The sequence below is a fragment of the Paralichthys olivaceus genome, chromosome 11 (assembly GCF_024713975.1).
Source record: "Paralichthys olivaceus isolate ysfri-2021 chromosome 11, ASM2471397v2, whole genome shotgun sequence".
Lineage (NCBI taxonomy): Eukaryota > Metazoa > Chordata > Actinopteri > Pleuronectiformes > Paralichthyidae > Paralichthys > Paralichthys olivaceus.
This window is the reverse complement of record NC_091103.1, coordinates 567,501-587,500: the sequence shown is the minus strand read 5'-3', so window position 1 is coordinate 587,500 and position 20,000 is coordinate 567,501. Positions and strand designations below refer to the sequence as shown.

Here is a 20,000-nt window from a genome sequence, read left to right as displayed (position 1 = left end):
TAAACCAAACTGATCAGGAACTTGAACAAACATCAGTTAGTTTGGTCCATGTCCCATCTGCTACCATGGAGGATGTTTATCACCTATAGTGCAACCAGCCACCAGGGGGAGGTAGAGAAGCTTTGGCTTCACTTTGGGGAGCTGTCATGTCGTCCATCTTTATTTACAATTGTTCTACGTCTCTGAACACCAGCTGCTCATGAGCAGTCGATGACCCCGTCACACGTTCACTCACCCGTGTGTCGCTCGTCGCTGCCGAACCACGAGCGATAGATGAGCAGCAGCTCCAGCCAGAAGACGTGATAGACCACGAAGAGAAGCAGCATCAGGACCAGAGTCACGCCGAGACCGCAACCCAGCTCCACGGACGGCAAAGACACTGACACAACACAACAGACGTTCAACAACAACGTCCCACATACGGTGTCAACACTCAGGGTCGAATGAAGACGTGTGCGTCTCACCCTCCTCCTGCAGCTGAGCGCTGCGAGTCTCGAAGCCTCTCGAGTTCTTCACAGAGCAGTTATACTGTCGCCTCAGGTCCTCAGAGACAAAGTCCTGGATCACCAGCACGCTCTCCTCCGTCCGGTCCCCATAGTCATCCTTCATCTGTCTGCACACACGCACACACACACACACACACACACACACACACACACACACACACACACAGGTATAACTAATGTGTTTGAGCTCAGGTCTCTGTGTGTGTGTGTGTGTGTGTGTGTGTGTGTGTGTGTGTGTGTGTGTGTGTGTGTGTGTGTGTGTGTGTGTGTGTGTAAAGTGACTAAGTACTTGAGTACATGTATGTAAGTAGTATTTCCCTCCCCCTCTCCACGTACTTATACTTGTAGCTTCAGTTAAATCATCAATAAAGATTAATATTGTGAAGATAAAATAAAATAAACATCTTCCTCCGACCTGTTGATTTTAGAGAAGCGGGGGTCGGCTAGTTTGTCCAGAGTCTTCCCGTCGACAGTCCACCAGATGTCCCACGATGACTCCAGGTACGGGAACAGACCAACGCACTGCAGATGGGCCTCCATGCCTGAGGGGGGGGGCAGAATATAACCTTTATCGTCTTACAGAAACCAACCAATAGAAAGCAAGGTGTATGGACAACAAGTGCAACTGTCCCGCCCTCGTTGTGGGTGTGTTAGCTTAACATCCAATAGAAACTGTGAGATAATAAAGCCGTAGAGGGCGGAGTTAAAGAAGTAAATCTACCATGTGGACCAGTTCACATCTGGACTAACATCTGTGTCTGACAAATCTAAATCGATCGGACTTTAATCCAGAGACTGAATCTGTTCCACGAGTCAAAGAGTCATCAGGTCAGCGATGGTCACACATGGTCACATACAAACTAAATCTACCTCTGTCCTGTCACGTGACCATTCATGTGACCATGCATCGGTCATGTGACCATGCATCGGTCATGTGACCATGCATCGGTCATGTGACCATGCATCGGTCATGTGATGTGAACAGTGTTCTTCTGCGGTGACGTGGACTCACCCTGTCTGACCGTGAAGACGTGGTTTCTGGACGGACGGAGGATGCTGGGTTCTTTGGGCAGCGATGGCGAATCTGAGAGAACAGAACAGATCAGTGATCAGCTGCTCGGTGGAGCTCGGTGACGTCATCAGAGCGATGTCAGTGTGGTTGTCTCACGGACTGCGATGACGTCGATGCTCCTGGTGAAGTTGAGCGTCCTGCCTCTCCTCAGGTAGGTGACGGTGCAGACATACAAACCACGAAACATTAAAAACATGTTGTAGATCATCAGACCGGGTCCTTTCTGCTGCCGGTTATTGTCCCAGAACGGAGGCTTGAAACACTGCGGAGAGAAACTCGTCAACGCGACCCAAAGTTCACTGATACCAGTATATAAATACTGTATGATATCAATATACACACACATACACACATATATATACGTATATATACATATAAAAGTCATGTTTTCATTTTGTCTGTTAACTTCACATTGACAGAAGTCTGGTAAACTTGTCGGAGGACGTTTTCAGTTGTTAAATATTTCCACTGATTTCTCCGGAGTGAATCAGACACGTTCAGGAAACTGAAGACGTCGATAAAAGATTAAATCAATTTGTTTGAAATGACGTCATCACTGATCATCACATGATCGATGATTCAAATCTTCCTCCAGAGCTGCACATTCATTCAGTAATGAGTGTTGTCACCAAACATGGACAGACAGGCGGACGTATTACCTGGTTGTTTGTCACGTGGTACCAGGTGACGTTGGGCTCGCTGTCGGCCATCTTGGTGACGTCCTGCAGGTCTGGACAGTCCAGGAGGTGCCCCTCCTGAAATGGGATGGCCACAGAGCTCGTTGCTGCGGCAACCGGAGGCTGGCAGTCTGAGTCTTGGACCAGGTCTTCGTGTCGCAGCACTTTGAGACGCATGGCGATCTTACTGCAGGACGACTTATTACTGCAAGAGACCAGAGACGGTAAGAAGGCCTCCGAGTCTCCACGGCAACAGAGTCTCTCTGATTGGACATTTCTTAAAGTACAATATACAAGAAATGTGTGTGTGTGTGTGTGTGTGTGTGTGTGTGTGTGTGTGTGTGTGTGAAGGTGGAGGAAGCAGGATGTGAAATGTGACCACACAGGAAGATTAATCTAGATTACACCGCTCTGATCTACTGCAGTGTCTCGACAGTACTAAGCAGTAGTATTAGTATCATTAGTAGTAAACGTAGGGAACGTCAGATTATTTCACTCGTCAGAAAAACAACCAGGAGGTGATTTTTACTACGACTCCACAAATAATTAAGGAAATAAAACGTAGATGACGAGATAATAAAAGTGAGTTGCAGCAGCGTCAGATCCGACTGGACAGTGTCTGTTCTTCATGTTAGAACCATGTGGGGATTAAAGGGGACATGGAGGTCTGGACTGAGGCCAGCTGAGTGTTCAGGGGTCCGTCCTCCTGTAATCTTCAAAAAGCTCTCGGCCACTTTAGCTGATTAAGTTTAGATCAGCGAGGACGAAGCACAGAATGTGAAGGAACAGACTTTATCTGACAGAGCTGCAGGTCGGACGCTCTGGTGTTTGATCGTCTTTCCAAGTGGACGTCTTCGTCTTCTACGTGGTCGCTCCTCTTCTTCATCCTGAGACATTTGTGTTCTTCCAGCTTCACGTCCGTCACGTGTTAGAAACCTCGTCAACACGTCCACTCGCTCACTGAGAAGGTTCCAGATGTTTTCTCTCATGGACTCACTCTGATGTTTTACACATGTTTTACTAGAGGCTGCAGGAGAAGATCCAGAACATGTCCAGACACTGACTCAGACATTTGTTCTCACATACAGAACATGTGAGGAACATGTGAGGAACATGTGAGGACTTCAGTTCATGTCTGAACAGCTTCAGCTTCCTCCACATATTCAGGTTTATAACTGGATTTAGTTTCAACACATTAAACATCACGTTACAGTTTAACAGTGAATCAGAGCAGATGAGGCTCCAGTGTCTGAAATCAGTTCCCAGGTTTCACTGTGTCTTACCGCAGCATGCAGATGTACAGTCCACTGTCCTCTGCAACGGCCGGCTGCAGCCACAGCCTCTCTCTGTCTTTACTGAGCCGTGAGCTGCAGAGAGAGAGACGAGAGAGAGAGAGAGAGAGGGAGAGAGAGAGAGAGAGAGAGAGAGAGACGAGAGAGAGAGAGAGACGAGAGAGAGACGAGAGAGAAACAGAGAGAGAGACAGAGAGAGAGACGAGAGACGAGAGAGAGAGAGAGAGACAGAGAGAGAGAGACGAGAGACGAGAGAGAGAGAGACGAGAGAGAGAGAGAGAGAGAGAGAGACGAGAGACAGAGAGAGACAGAGAGAGAGAGACGAGAGAGAGAGAGAGAGAGACGAGAGAGACGAGAGAGAAACAGAGAGAGAGACAGAGAGAGAGACGAGAGACGAGAGAGACGAGAGACGAGAGAGAGAGAGAGAGAGACGAGAGAGAGAGAGAGACGAGAGAGAGATGAGAGAGAAACAGAGAGAGAGACAGACGAGAGACGAGAGAGAGACAGAGAGAGAGAGAGAGTGAACGTAAACCACAGACGAGTCAAAAACAGACGAGTGTGTGTGTGTGTGTGTGTGTGTGTGTGTGTGTGTGTGTGTGTGTGTGTGTGTGTGTGTGTGTGTGGTGGTCTGATCACCACACGTCCTGTTTGGAGGAGAAATCATTAGAACTTTTTAAAAAATGTGTCCAACGAATCCAGAAGCTTCTCACAACACGACGTGTTTCTGTGTCGTAATAATGTAAAACATCTTTTTATAACAAGTTTTTAACAAGGTTTTCTGTCACATGACTGATCTGTTTTTATTTTCCTGCTGACGCAGCGATACGTTTCTATAGCAACGCAAAAAGGCGCAACGTCATCCTCATTTTAAATGAGTCAGAACTGCAGCTGTACCTGTAGGTGATTGGCTGCTCCAGGTCGTGACCCTCGGGGAGGCGGTACCAGAACAGGTTGTGTCCAGCGCTCTGGGCGGACGTGTAGTTGTAGACGGAGGGATGAGAGAAGAGAGGACAGGAGAGCCAACCGGCCTCCCCCTCCAGGACAGAGACCGTCCCATTACTGGACTCCCCCCAGTCATAACACATGGGCTCTGAGACAGACAGAGGGACAGAGGGACAGAGAGAGATTGTAAATAAAGATGGAGGACATGTCCCCACTTCCTTCAGAAACAAAGCCAAAATATCAATTGGATATAAAAACAATGATGACTCCTATAGGTGAAGCATTAGTGTCATCTCCACCGCCCCCTGGTGTCTGGATGCAGTATAGGTCATAAACCCTCCTCCTCCGTGTTAGCTGATGGGACATGGACCAAACTTAAAAAATCTAAGTAAACGTGACATAAACGGTTTCTGTCATTTCAGCTCGTTCTTCGATCTGAGATGTTTTCGCTTCGTCCATCTTTGTTTAGATTCTGTGTCACATCTCGTTAACATCAGCATCTTAGTTAAACATCATGAACCACTTTGTTCCAGTCGGAGACGTTTCTACTTCTCACTTGTGTTTATTTAGAATTTCATAATCAGAAACTGAAAGAGGGAGTCCTCCCTCTCTCCCTCTCTCCCCCGATGAAGAACATTAGTGTGAGAGTCAAACGGAGCTCAGTGTGTGTTGCTGTGCGTCGTCTTGTGAAACTAACGATGTCATCACATTTCATTAAAGGTTTAATGCAGAGTGGGCGGCGGCTCCGTTAAAACACTGAGACTCGTCCGAGCTGCACATTAAACAATTTGAAAGAAAAATGACCTGAGTCAGAGCGAAGAGACGGAGTCTTTATCTCATCGCTCTTCTTCTGCTCTTCTTCATCACTTTTTATACGACAACAGAGACGCAGAGACTTTAAGAAGTCTCAAGTGTGTGTGTGTGTGTGTGTGTGTGTGTGTGTGTGTGTGTGTGTGTGTGTGTGTGTGTGTGTGTGTGTGTGTGTGTGTGTGTGCGTGCGTTTGTGTGTGGTTTTTTTACGTTTTTAGTTAAAGAGATGAAATATAAAGTGAAATTCTCTGGTTTGTTGCGGCAGCAGCTGAGAAACTGAAGTCGAGGGTCCTGAGACCGAACACTGGATTAATGAGAGGCTCCTGTGTGTGTGTGTGTGTGTGTGTGTGTGTGTGTGTGTGTGTGTGTGTGTGTGTGTGTGTGTGTGTGTGTGTGTTGGTAATTGACCTGTCAGATTTTCTCTGCCAGACTATTCGTCTTTCTATTAAAACCTTCTACAACATCCACCTCCTTCTCCTCCTCCTCTATCTCTCCATCCACACTAACATGCTCAGCCTCATCCCTCCATCCGGAGCCTCCACCGCTCTAATTCATCCATCCATCTCTCCACCTCTTGTTCTCGTGCAGGTAAATGAAATGTCTGAAAATGTTTCTGTGTCGGTTGTAAAAGTTCATACGTGTGCAGAGGAACATGTTACACGGTTTGGAGCCTTTGGACTCAGAAGTAAAATAAAGTGAAATAAATTTACTCGACTTCAGTCTTACAATTCTATTTCACTAAAGGTTTCTCTGAGCTGTTTTATCTCTTTTAATTAATTTATCTTTTAATTTGTAGTTTTACCTAAAACACCAATCGCGGAGCCTGACCTCAGGCTCCGCCCACACTGACTTGTTTTCATTTTAAAACTAAGCCAGTGGCCGAACTGGGAATTACACCTAAAGTTGTTGTTGCTCGTAAAATGCGTTTACGCCTCGGATTTAGAGGTAGGAAAAGTGTAACCGTAGCAACAGTGATGAGGTTTAAGCCTAAAAAACAGAAAGTGGTGGATTCACAGAATATTCGACTGGTTTCTTTTCTGTGTGACTGAAACACTTCAGAGTCAAACTTCACGATCATGTTTAAATCTAAAACTGAATGAAAGTCCAGCCCTCTCTTCCATCGTCAGGTCGTACGCTCTATAAAATGTTCATGTATCTAAACAAATGTTCCTAAAGTAAGAAACTTCTGTAGAGTTCAGAAATACTGAGTCTTTAGGGTCACTGTGTTTTTATCGATCAGTAAAAACTGCCACACCGACCAGAACAAATGGAATCAGTTCGTCTTTGATTCAAACTAAAGGTTTGTTCAGGAGAACGAGAGGAAACTAAGTCTGAAAATGTCTCCGGCTGCTGGAGACAAAATAAACGATGAATATTTCTACTGCAGAGTTCAGAGAAAAACTACGTTCACATTGTGACACTCAGTGTGTTGATGTTGATTTGTCTTCTCGTACCTGTCAGGTGATTGGACTGAGTGACAGCTGCCACACTGCAGAGGAAGACGAGGGTGGAGACGTAGGACGACCTGCACAGAGACGGAGACGCATGTAATATCCAAGACAATAAATTCAGGTATAGTTACAGCGCCACCTTCTGGATACAGGAAATTCGCTGCTGCAGCTTCAACAGTTTGTTTCATTACGTCTGTAAACTTTGTACAGATTGAACAGCTGATGACACAGAATCACTTCCTGTTTCGGTTGCTATGACCACTGACTTACGCACACGTTTTGTTTATTTGGTCGTGAGTCATTTTGGTTGTGGAGTTAACGTTGCCTGAGACGTGGTCCACGACCACATGACTGATTTGTCTTGTTAGGGTCCAACAGTTATCACCAGTTCAAATTCTAACCTGCAGGAAATCTGTCATTAGACGACCTGCACACGTTCCAAACTCAAGAAACTTTACACGTGTGTCAAATCTGGTGGAAATTTACATTTTACCCCAAGACCCCATAAATGCAACAGGAAGTCGGCCATTTTGAAATGAATGTGCAAATGTGGCCGACTTTCCTCTGTTCGGAGGAGTCGTACTTTTACAAACTCCTCCCCAAGAATTATTCACATCAACTACATTCTGATAATAAATAAGTAGATTTCATTCACTGACCAAACAAAACCATTTAAATGCGAAACACTGAATCTCAACTCTTGAATAAAAAGGAGCAGAAAGAAGAATGTTACAGATTCGTTCATGTCTTTAAAAGCTTTGTCGGTGGTCGTGTGGGACACGAGACTTCATGTGAGTTCTTGGTGTAAATGTGTCCAGTGAAGACACTGAGTCTCTTCAGTCCCCCCTCCCTCTCTGCTGTATGCGTCAGGCTCTCTCGCCCCGTCTATAAATCTGCAGCAGAGTTAAATCAGCAGCGGGCGGATGAATCTGGTCGTTACTGGAGATGAGATGGATGATAAAGATCTTCACCTCTCTTAACCTCTCTGCTCATCCCTCCATCCAACAGCTAATGAAATGACTTCACGTGTGAAAATCAAGTTTTAATCTTCTGCTGGTTTAATTTGTGCTTTTCATTCAGATTTCATCCATTTATTCATCTTCATTAAATCATAATTATTATTTATTTAATTATTTAATGTTCAGGTGTTTGTTGCTGAGGTGATCCCTTCATCCGTCCATCCATCCCTTCATCCGTCCATCCAATCATCCATCCATCCATCCGTCCATCCACTCATCCATCCACCCATCCCTTCATCCGTGCATCCATCCACTCATCCCTTCATCTGTCCATCCACTCATCCATCCACTCATCCATCCACTCATCCCTTCATCCGTCCATCCACTCATCCATCCACCCATCCCTTCATCCGTGCATCCATCCACTCATCCATCCACCCATCCCTTCATCCGTGCATCCATCCACTCATCCCTTCATCCGTGCATCCACTCATCCATCCACTCATCCCTTCATCCGTGCATCCACTCATCCATCCACTCATCCCTTCATCCGTCCATCCATCCACCCATCCCTTCATCTGTCCATCTACTCATCCACCCACTCATCCCTTCATATCACACGAGAGGAAAAGAAGAGACGAGCAGTGGAGGAGACAGACGGAGAGGAAATGTGTCACAGTGGACGATCAGGCAGAACGAGTGGATCCCAGGAGGAACATACAGAACGAGAGCAGCCATCTCACTCACTCTCTCTCACTCTCACTCACTCTCACTCACTCACTCACTCACTCTCACACTCACTCACTCTCACTCACTCACTCACTCTCACACACTCACTCTCTCACTCACACTCTCACTCACTCACTCACTCACTCACTCACTCTCACACACTCACTCACTCACTCACTCTCACACACTCACACTCACTCACTCACTCTCTCTCTCTCTCTCTCACTCTCACTCACTCACTCACTCTCACACACTCACTCTCACTCACTCTCACTCACTCACTCACTCACGAAACTGTACATTTCTATAGAAAGCACCGGTGGAGTCGCCCCCTGCTGGTCAGTGCACAAAAGACAGGTTTCGATGACGCTGGGTTTCGTCTGATGAAATGTTTCAGTTTCAGTTTTGTTGACTTTTCATTAAACGATGACTCATCAGCTTTTCTCTCAAATCTCATCTGATTGGTCGATAACAGAAAAACTATTAAAAACATGATGAGAGCCGAATTAACTCCTGTAAGTCTGATGATGAAGAGGAGGAGGGTGAAGAGGAGCAGGATGAAGAGGAGGATGAAGAGGAGCAGAATGAAGAGGAGGATGAAGAGGGGCAGGATGAAGAGGAGGATGAAGAGGAGGATGAAGAGGAGCAGGATGAAGAGGAGGATGAAGAGCAGGATGAAGAGCAGGATGAAGAGGGGCAGGATGAAGAGGAGGATGAAGAGGAGCAGAATGAAGAGGAGGATGAAGAGGAGGATGAAGAGCAGGATGAAGAGGAGGGTGAAGAGGAGGATGAAGAGGAGGAGGATGAAGAGGAGGAGGATGAAGAGGAGGATGAAGAGGAGTATGAAGAGGGGCAGGATGAAGAGGAGGATGAAGAGGAGGATGAAGAGCAGGATGAAGAGGAGGATAAAGAGGAGGATGAAGAGCAGGATGAAGAGGAGGGTGAAGAGGAGGATGAAGAGCAGGATGAAGAGCAGGATGAAGAGGAGGATGAAGAGCAGGATGAAGAGGAGGATGAAGAGGAGGATGAAGAGCAGGATGAAGAGGAGGATGAAGAGGAGGATGAAGAGCAGGATGAAGAGGAGGATGAAGAGGAGCAGGATGAAGAGGAGGATGAAGAGGAGGATGAAGAGGAGGATGAAGAGCAGGATGAAGAGGAGGATGAAGAACAGGATGAAGAGGAGGATGAAGAGGAGGATGAGGAGCAGGATGAAGAGGAGGAGGGTGAAGAGGAGGATGAAGAGGAGGATGAGGAGCAGGATGAAGAGGAGGAGGGTGAAGAGGAGGATGAAGAGCAGGATGAAGAGGAGGATGAAGAGCAGGATGAAGAGCAGGATGAAGAGGAGGATGAAGAGGGGCAGGATGAAGAGGGGCAGGATGAAGAGGAGTATGAAGAGGGGCAGGATGAAGAGGAGGATGAAGAGCAGGATGAAGAGCAGGATGAAGAGGAGGATGAAGAACAGGATGAAGAGGAGGGTGAAGAGCAGGATGAAGAGGAGGATGAAGAGGAGGATGAAGAGGAGGATGAAGAGGAGGATGAAAAGCAGGATGAAGAGGAGGATGAAGAGGAGGATGAAGAGCAGGATGAAGAGGAGGATGAAGAGGAGGATGAAGAGCAGGATGAAGAGGAGGATGAGGAGCAGGATGAAGAGGAGGATGAAGAGCAGGATGAAGAGGAGGATGAAGAGGAGGGTGAAGAACAGGATGAAGAGGAGGATGAAAAGCAGGATGAAGAGGAGGATGAAGAGGAGGATGAAGAACAGGATGAAGAGGAGGATGAAAAGCAGGATGAAGAGGAGGATGAAGAGGAGGATGAAGAACAGGATGAAGAGGAGGGTGAAGAGCAGGATGAAGAGGAGGATGAAGAGGAGGATGAAGAGGAGGATGAAGAAGAGGATGAAGAGGAGGATGAGGAGCAGGATGAAGAGGAGGATGAAGAGGAGGATGAAGAGGAGGGTGAAGAGCAGGATGAAGAGGAGGATGAAGAGGAGGATGAAGAAGAGGATGAAGAGGAGGATGAGGAGCAGGATAAAGAGGAGGATGAAGAGCAGGATGAAGAGGAGGATGAAGAACAGGATGAAGAGGAGGATGAAGAGCAGGATGAAGAGGAGGATGAGGAGCAGGATGAAGAGGAGGATGAAGAGGAGGATGAGGAGCAGGATGAAGAGGAGGATGAAGAGCTGCTGACTGAGCCTCTGAACTGATTTGATTGACGTTAATCTGATTATCAGAACGGATCGATGAAGAACACCACGACCACTCTCTCTTCCCCAGACTCAAGTTTAAAGACGACCATTTTAAACTTCTGTTAGCGTTCACTCGTTTTTTAAACAAATAACTTCACAATTTATACAGTTCATACACACGTGTTAGGTCTCTCGGTGAATTCGGCATACACTGATTTAGCGAACAATTCTTTAAATGAGCAAATCTCAACCTTCCTTCCTTTCCTTCGCTGCGTGTCACCGTCCATTGTGGGATGGCAGAAATAACAGGGAAGCGAATGACAAAAGTTGTGTTTGTGTTGATTCGAGCGCAGGTTGAAGTGTTGTGTGTCCGCCGAATATTACACTTTAACTACCGGTTTAACAATAATGTGTCGCAATCCTGTCAGCGCGTGTTCACATGTGTTTCACCGACAATTCGGTAAATCCGGAGGTTTTCAAACGATGTTCGGCACAGCTCCGTCACAGACACGAGCTTCAACCATCGTTCAATTCACGACATGAGAGAAACAACACGAAGAAGAAGCAGCGGGAGGAGGACTTACATTAACCCGGAGAAGAGAGCTGGTCCCCGGCGTGTGAGCCTGAAGAGAGTCGGTCCTCACGGAGGTCCGCTGGGCGGGTCCTCACAGTGACGGTGGACCACACTGTTCACACGCACGCGCACATTCACGAGGTTTGACCAAAAACAACAAAGTTTCAAAAGTTACAAGAAAAGTTAACGCAACGTGTGTGTGTGTGTGTGTCAGACTGTGTGTGTGTGTGTGTGTGTGTGTCAGACTGTGTGTGTGCGTGTGTGTGTCAGACTGTATGTGTGTGTGTGTGTGTGTGTCTGTGTCAGACTGTGTGTGTGCGTGTGTGTGTGTGTTTGTGTGTCAGACTGTGTGTGCGTGTGCGTGTGTGTGTGTGTGAACATCAGGAAGAACAAGGGTTGTGTGTGTTTTCCGGTTAAGGCTCCTCCCCCTCTCCGCTGTTGCGACATGCCCCCTTTTCGCCACCTATTACGTCACAGTCAGCTGACTCACCTGAGCGACACCAGACTCAAAGACTCAAAGACTCAAACAGGCCCCTGCTCTCCTTCCGGAGGAGTCTTCAGATACTTGACTACAATACTCCATCACAAGTACTGCATGTAAAGCACAAGTACTGAAGTATCTTCTACGTGTAACTAACCCATGTAGAAGTACTGTAAAGTACCCAGTTACAAGTATCATCTAACCAGAGTATCTTTAGTAATTATACTACAGTATTATGAAGTATATTTTTAACTCTCAAGTATTTTAAAGTATCCAAAGTAAAAGTACAGAAGTTGTATCATGTCGATGTACTTGAAATATCCGAAGTAAACATGGACTTTAGGTATTTGTAATCTGATTACAAATGATTGGTTCATTCGTGGTGTGATGTCGCCTCCTAGTGGCGTCACTGTGTAATACTGTGGTGCGTTCATGTGCATGGGATTTTCAGCAGTTATATCCAAATTTAGACAGACAATAAAAAAATTGACAGATAGATGGATGGATAGAGAGAGAGAGAGAGAGAGAGAGGGAGAGAGGGAGGGAGGGTGGGAGGGAGGGATAGATAGATAGATAGATAGAGAGATAGATAGAGAGATAGATGGATAGAGAGAGATGGATAGATGGATAAGTTAAATAAGTGTTATTCATTTTACTGTTGTTAAATGTTAATTAGTGTTAGCATTAGTGACTGTCAATAAAGATAGGCAACATCACGGCTTGCCAAAAGTGAAGCCAAAGCTTCTCTATCGCCCCCTGGTGGCCTGCTGCCGTACAGGTCATGTGGCTTGAACATCTTACTCTTCTCTGCATGACTGTTTACCACAGATACACTTTTGTCTCTGGACTGTTTCCTGCGTCACTGCAGCAGAAGCAGCAGGTAACCGCTGAATGTGGCGTCCGTCAGTAGCGTAGATACGATTCTGATGATGTCACACTCAGCTCTGTAACGTAAATGTAACGTTCATCAGACAAACACCTACATCATCCTGAGTGAAGAAGAACGAGTCGGACACTGAACTTTTTATGTTGTTCCTTTTTATTTTTCAATCATCTTTTTCATCCTGCTGCGTAATTTGCGATGATTCTTTTCTAATATATGATGCGATATATGACGTGTGAGAGAAAAGGTGCAAACATCAGCAAACACAAAGAAAGATCAAGAGAGTTCAGCCTCTGTTACCGTGGCAACAGTTGGCCTCTGTTGCTTTGTAATGACATCATCATGACATCAGGCGGTGCTGCGAGCAATGAAAGCTCCGCCCACAGGCTGAGGTCAGCAGGTCGACTCAGCTCAGAGGAGACGTCAGTGATGAGATCATTTAAAACAGAGTCGACCTGCTGTTCTTTCACTGCCGAGCAGCCGTTCTACGTTTCACTGGCAACGCTGCCGTCGTGGACACGAACCAGAAACAAAAACACCATCAGAGTTTTTATCACATCATGAAAACTGATCAGTCAATAAATAAATCTACACCCATGAGGTCGAATCTTTCCCATCTCCCACGGGACTTAAACGCAGCACACTGCGTTTGACAAACTTAAAAAAAAATCAGAAAAAACAAACTGATTTTTTCTGAATTTTAAATGACAAAAAATAAAAGTAGAAATAAAAAAGTGAGTAAATTTGTTCTTTTTCTGATCACAGAAGAATTTAAACATCAGACTCAACTTTAGATTTTTTTTTGTATTATTTTGGTGGCACTCTCAATCCTCCATACATCTTTTTTTTTAAGGTGCGTTGTGGCGTGACGGCAGCGCTGCGTTGTTCTGACGTCACAAAGGAAACTCGTGTTACAACATTCATGTGCAGAGTTTGGTTTGTGTCGGGAACAGAAACTTTCAGTCATTAAACTTCTTGGATCTGCAGACCAACGAGTTTCTGTCGCTCCTCCGACCTGAAAATCACCAAACTGGAAGACTTCCTCTGAGGCAGTGCGGTGGATTGTGATTGGTTCGTTCCTTCATTCCGTCATCGGTCTGTTCGTCCAATTTTAACCAACAAACTTCAAAATTCCAAAGCAAGATCAAAGAAGAAAAAATAAAAACCTGGGCTGCGGGAGCCAATCGGAGTCGAACTCTACCCCCTGACTCCTCCCCCTCGTCTCGTTAAGTGGAAGCAGAAACAGCAGCATGCATCAGTTCAGCTGTCGAGTGAAAACTCTTTTTATTTTCCACGTGCAAACAAACCTTCAGCTTCACGTCTCTTTTCGTTTCCTGCGTCAGCAAACGTCGGCTGATGGAGACGACCAAGTTTCCCAAAAATGATTCTGTGTGAGTTTAGACGTCAAACTGAAACTACAGATTTAAAATGATTTGACCAACTGTGAAAAACCACAGACGTGTTCCTGACGTGTTCCTGACGTGTTCCTGACGTGTTCCTGACGTGTTCCTGTTGTTGTGAATGAGTCGGACCCGGGCGATCGGCTGCTGCTTCACAGGAGGAACAAACTTCGTGTCTGAAAACAGATTTGAAATGTTGTGGAGTCACTTTGTTAAAGTCGAACGACTTCATGTCAGAAGTGTTAAAGAATTAAAATCGTCACTCGACAACAATTGGAGACGACAGATGTGATGTGTTTCGTCCACTGACGTTCGGCTTTGTGAGAAGAAGTAATTCTGCTCTTCTTCACAAACTTCGGCTGCAGAGGAAAACGAAGGCAGTGACAGGAAGTGAAGTAGTGAAACACAGGAAGTGGACATCGGCCTGTAAACCAGGAAATGACGATGTTGTTTTTGGGAAACTTGGTCATTAAAATGTTTAAGTGAGAGAAGAAGAAACGTGTTAAAGGTTGAATGAGGCAGTGACGAGACGTCGTCTCAACGCCTCAACGTCACACTCCGGAACAAACACACCAGTCCATGACGTCAGAGCGAGACGTGCAACCAGCCACTTCCTGGAGACGCTAGTGTCTTTTCTATAATTACAGAAAATATATATTAGTGTGAAATGTTACTGACGTTCATCACAACCTGCTGCAGGAAGAGGAGATCCTCCCGATGGTTCTGGATTCACGCTGGTTTCACTTTATTCATTCTAATCTCAGAAGTTCAGTTCACGAATCCCAGGCTCCGCCCACATTGACACGTATATTTGAAAGTGTTTAAGCTTCGTATCAGAAATAATCTCCGTCCACACTAACACGCCTGTAAACACACACTGGTCATGTGACCTGTGTGTTCTCGTCTTTTTTCCCGATGTGACGTTGGCGACGTTGACGTCTGACTGATGCAGCTCAGTTTTTGGGGCAGTGTCGTTCATCTTAGTGAAGCAGGGCAGTGTCGCATGCTGTCGAACAACCCATCAGCCGACACCTGAACGCATCACCGTGGTAACAGAGACGCAGGGGAACGAGTCGCTCGGCTCAGACCGGATCAGTTGAGTTTAGAAAACACGAAACATCAGGAACATTTCTGATGTTTTCATCCGTGTGAACTTCATCGTCCTGCAGATCAAACCATCGTCATCAGTTCACAAATCTGTTTCCTGCTTCCTGCTGCCTTCACTTCCTGTCTATGTGTGATGCATCATGTGATATATCAACGGTCACGTGACGTCACTGGTTTGTGAGCTGCTGTTTCTATAGAAACTACCAGAGGAGTCACCCCCTGCTGGTCACTAGACAGAAGACAGGTTTCGGACACGTCCACATTGGCGCCACTTTGCGGACGCTGCGTCTGTTTCTATGGTCACTGCTCTGTTTCTAAAGGTGCGTTCAGGGACCCTCCGGCAGCACAGATCAATCTGACAACAACAAAGAGACAAACTCGTGACTTTCGTCTTTTCCCACGTTTTATCTTCTGCGTTTTGGAACCTCTGACTTCATCCTTTTCACTTTATGATCATCAGGACTCACTGTAAAAAACTGATGAGGGATCAGTACAACGATCGGCAGGATTGTGAAGTTCACGTGATTTGACTGCATGGACCCGGGTCAGGTTAAACCACAGTGATCACATGACTGACCCCCACCAGAGGAAACGAGCCCGGTCCAAACCGAACAGGAAGTTCCTCAGGTGTTGCTTCCCTCGGACCCTTTTTATGGGAGCGTCTGCACCTGAAGCTACGACTCCCGGACAAAACAAAGTGAGAAAAACCAAACAAGATGTGGCTGCTGCAGAAGAGACAACAGAACTCTTCTCTCTGATTGGACAGAACGACACGGAGAAGAAGAAGAAGAAGAAGAAGAAGAAGAAGAAGAAGCATGACGTGTCGAAAGTGCGAAAGTTTTTGCATTCATTTGATGACAGGAAGTGAAGTTTCTACATGGCTTAAAGCTTTGGAGTTCTGAGCGCTCGCTCGACTCGGAAAACATTTTGTCATCAGCGTGACGATGATGATGATTACAATGTGGTGATGAAGAGTAGCTGTGCTGCCTCCCGCCTTCTCTCAGCAGGGATTTTTGCATAAAATGTAAATCATCATCATCAACGTCCTCATTTTCAAACAAGCCCCGCCCCCAATAGATTTAAAAGATTTTGTCATGAGCAAAGATTTTTTTTTACAATTTTTTTTAAGCTTCTTTTTTTCTTTGTTTTCGTTGTCGCCGTCGTCATCGTCGTGGCGGTTGTTGGTGTGGTTGTAGTTGTTGCTGAACAGAGGGAGTGTTAAAATGGGAGTTCTCCTCCTCCTCCTGCGGGGGGCGCTGCAGGCTATGACCCATCCTGCTCTGTGACGTCGTCCTGCGGCTGCTCCTGCTGATCCAGGCCCCTCGCTCGCTCCTCGCTGTTCATGGTCGGGCTCCGGGAGGATTTCAGCAGCTTCTCCTCGAGTTCGTGCAGCGACGGCTCCTTGTACATGCACACTGCAGGAGAAACACAAGTCTGTTAACGTCGCGGGACATTCTGTCGTCACCGCTTCAAAAAGAACAAATGTAAAGACTCAGTGCAACGTTAGCAGTAGTTTTCTTTGTGAACCAGCAGATGGCGCTTTCACATCGTAGACTGTAAATAAAGATGGACGACCTGACAACGCCTCTGAAGGGAAGCCAAAGCGTGGTTGCAAATAACGTCATCACCACAAGATGGCAGCGTTTGCATCTGAGATATATTTAGCTTCATTTTTGTGCGAGAGGAGGAAGAAGGGATGTGTTGCCATCTTTATTTGGTCTGTGGTTAACGAGGAGCATTTAATAAACGAGTTCTGTGACACCGAGATAATCGGCGCTCCTACGACGCTTTGGATAAAAATGATGTGTCATGAAATGATTCGTTACGTCAACATGACGTACTTTACCACAACATTACTTCATATTTCTTCATTTTGATGGTCGCTGTAAATATCAGATCTATATCATGTGATTTTATTCCACTTTGGTTCTTTGGACTCAAACAAAACATTTCACCGAGTTCTCAGTAGTAATGACAGCGTGATTATGTTTTCTGTAGTATTAGTATCAATGATATGACGTGTTTGTCTATGTCGCACACGAATATGTTGTTTAAAATAGGTACAAATACTTATGATTAGAAACGTGTGCAGAACAAGGTAGAGGTGGAGGAATGAGAGGTGCAGAGGTGAAGGACGAGTCGTGCAGAGGAAGAGGAGAAGATGGACGGAGGGACAGGTGGGGGAGGAGGGGGGAGACAGAGCAGCAGAAAGCAGAGACGAGGCTTCATGTTTCCTGTTAAACCTCCATCTGTGATATTAGAGCTTCACTTTGACCTCGGAGGAGGACGACCTCAGCGCTCCGCCTCCGAGATCCTCGCCCGCCGGTCCATTTCTAACACCGCTGCCTCCGGTGGTCGAGCGCTGCAGCTGACAGCAGATTTATGACGCAGCAAAATAAACGCGTGAGTTTTGTTCATGTTCACCTGCTGCAGTTAAACAGTTTCAGTTCGGTGGGATGACACAGAGCTCGACACGTGTGACTGCAGGTGGCGCTGTTGCTCAGTAACAGTTGTACAGTGTTGAAGCAGCAGCGCAGGTTTGAATCCGGCCTGAACTCTGGGAGAGAAACTTCATACGACTTAAGATTGATTTAAAAAAAAACAACTGATAATCGCATAAAACGTAGCTTCAGTGTCTGCGTCAGAAAATAAATTCTGATTCTCTCTTACACGGACATTTAGTTAATTACTTTCACTAAAGCTTCCAAATCAAATCCAGTCATTTGATCTTATGAAGACAAACTGTGTAAACAGAAGAGGACGTGGTTCCTTCTCACCTTCGATGGGTCTGGGGACGAAGTGCGAGCAGGGTTTGGTTTTCTTCACTCGGTTTCCCTTCATGATGACGCCGTCCTTGTTGAGGCCCAGGAACCAGGCGCGGCCCGACTCGTGCTGCCGGTACAGCGTGGACGAGTAGATGACGTAGTAGTTCTCAAACACTGACTCCTTGAACTTACACTCTGCTGTGAACACATCCTGACACACACACACACACACACACACACACACACACACACACACACACACACACACACACACACACACACACACACACACACAGAAAACAAACTTTTATTTACCATGAATCAACTGTCCAGATTTTATTCTGAAACAGGAAGAGATTAAAAAAAAGCCTCTGCCCTTAGGACGTGTTTGTAACACACTTTTTAAGAGAGAGAGAGAGAGAGAGAGGGAGGGAGAGAGAGAGAGAGAGAGAGAGAGAGAGAGAGAGAGAGCTGAAGCCATCGCTCTGCTTCAGAACTGAACAGGTTCTGTCTTCACTCATGACTCAGCTCTTCACAAGTCATTTACCTCAGTTCAGCAGTTTTTGAGAAAGATCTCAAACACATGCACAAAGAGGAAAGGACGCCACCAACAGGCAACCAAAGGAAACGCACTGTTAACTTAACTTGTCACCACTGTTCCTACTAAAGATGAGTTGATCAGACAGAACCAGCTCTGGACACACTGTGTTTGTGTGTGTGTGTGTGTTTGTGTGTGTGTGTGTGTGTGTGTGTGTGTGTGTGTGTGTGTGTGTGTGTGTGTGTGTGTGTGTGTGTGTCAATCAGAGCAGAACAAATACACACGATGTAAAAAGCTGTTGAAACATTTTACACTGATGGTTTGTTCCACTTCCTGTCATCCAACAGCATCACTTTGTTTCCATGGAGACCAAGAGCAGAATATTCTCAACCCTTTGTTTTCTATTTGATCAAACTGTTGTTTCCAGTGGACTGCCCCCTGGTGGCTGATCACTTCAACTCCTCCAGTGAAGTAACATCATGAGTCAGTGACGACTTCTGTTCAGGGTGAGTTTAAAGCTCCACATGAGGACAGTCCCTGTGGCAGAGTGGACAGAATCCAGCAGCTCCACATGAAGACAGTCCCTGTGACAGAGTGGACAGAAACCAGCAGCTCCACATGAGGACAGTCCCTGTGACAGAGTGGACAGAATCCAGCAGCTCCACATGAGGACAGTCCCTGTGACAGAGTGGACAGAATCCAGCAGCTCCACATGAGGACAGTCCCTGTGACAGAGTGGACAGAAACCAGCAGCTCCACATGAGGACAGTCCCTGTGACAGAGTGGACAGAAACCAGCAGCTCCACATGAGGACAGTCCCTGTGACAGAGTGGACAGAAACCAGCAGCTCCACATGAGGACAGTCCCTGTGACAGAGTGGACAGAAACCAGCAGCTCCACATGAGGACAGTCCCTGTGACAGAGTGGACAGAAACCAGCAGCTCCACATGAGGACAGTCCCTGTGACAGAGTGGACAGAATCCAGCAGCTCCACATGAAGACAGTCCCTGTGACAGAGTGGACAGAATCCAGCAGCTCCACATGAGGACAGTCCCTGTGGCAGTGGACAGAATCCAGCAGCTCCACATGAGGACAGTCCCTGTGGCAGTGGACAGAATCCAGCAGCTCCACATGAGGACAGTCCCTGTGGCAGAGTGGACAGAATCCAGCAGCTCCACATGAGGACAGTCCCTGTGGCAGAGTGGACAGAAACCAGCAGCTCCACATGAGGACAGTCCCTGTGACAGAGTGGACAGAATCCAGCAGCTCCACATGAGGACAGTCCCTGTGGCAGAGTGGACAGAATCCAGCAGCTCCACATGAAGACAGTCCCTGTGGCAGAGTGGACAGAATCCAGCAGCTCCACATGAGGACAGTCCCTGTGGCAGAGTGGACAGAAACCAGCAGCTCCACATGAGGACAGTCCCTGTGACAGAGTGGACAGAATCCAGCAGCTCCACATGAGGACAGTCCCTGTGACTTCTCACCACCTCCTTCATTTTCACCTGATGGAACATCGCAGACTCTGCTTCGCTCATGTCCACTTCCTTTTCGTACAGTGGGAGGAAGTGGAGACGCGTCGGCCATCTTTAGATCAGTGGCAGCTACAGCAGAAGGTTTGAAGGGATT

The 20,000-nt window shown here is 46.5% G+C and overlaps 3 protein-coding genes across 6 annotated transcripts in view; all 3 read right to left on the bottom strand.

Moving 5' to 3' along the window:
* The window catches only part of il1rap (interleukin 1 receptor accessory protein), a 16,086-nt gene extending 4,487 nt beyond the window's left edge, over positions 1-11,599 (bottom strand). The window contains exons 1-10 of one of the 2 annotated variants that reach the window (XM_069534316.1): positions 11,208-11,599; positions 6,754-6,824; positions 4,442-4,637; positions 3,539-3,622; positions 2,238-2,460; positions 1,675-1,840; positions 1,519-1,590; positions 922-1,048; positions 465-613; positions 236-379 (exon numbers count right to left, since the gene is read on the bottom strand). In XM_069534316.1, the coding sequence (XP_069390417.1) occupies positions 236-379; positions 465-613; positions 922-1,048; positions 1,519-1,590; positions 1,675-1,840; positions 2,238-2,460; positions 3,539-3,622; positions 4,442-4,637; positions 6,754-6,824; positions 11,208-11,209 (1,234 nt within the window). In that variant the 5' untranslated portion in view covers positions 11,210-11,599. The remainder of the gene's footprint in view (positions 1-235; positions 380-464; positions 614-921; positions 1,049-1,518; positions 1,591-1,674; positions 1,841-2,237; positions 2,461-3,538; positions 3,623-4,441; positions 4,638-6,753; positions 6,825-11,207) is intronic. The other variant, XM_069534317.1, reaches the window with a different exon arrangement.
* A 1,100-nt stretch (positions 11,600-12,699) lies between these two features.
* LOC109648063 (fibroblast growth factor 12-like) overlaps positions 12,700-20,000 on the bottom strand; it is a 30,831-nt gene continuing 23,530 nt past the window's right edge. For all 3 annotated transcript variants that reach the window (XM_069534842.1, XM_069534841.1, XM_069534839.1), the window contains exons 4-5: positions 17,846-18,044; positions 12,700-16,483 (exon numbers count right to left, since the gene is read on the bottom strand). In XM_069534842.1, coding sequence (XP_069390943.1) covers positions 16,332-16,483; positions 17,846-18,044 — 351 coding nt within the window. In that variant the 3' untranslated portion in view covers positions 12,700-16,331. The remainder of the gene's footprint in view (positions 16,484-17,845; positions 18,045-20,000) is intronic.
* The window catches only part of LOC138412066 (mucin-21-like), a gene marked incomplete at its 5' end in the record, with an annotated part of 2,533 nt that continues 2,021 nt past the window's right edge, over positions 19,489-20,000 (bottom strand). The window contains one exon of the mRNA XM_069534687.1: positions 19,489-20,000. This exon is cut by the window's right edge and continues 2,021 nt beyond it.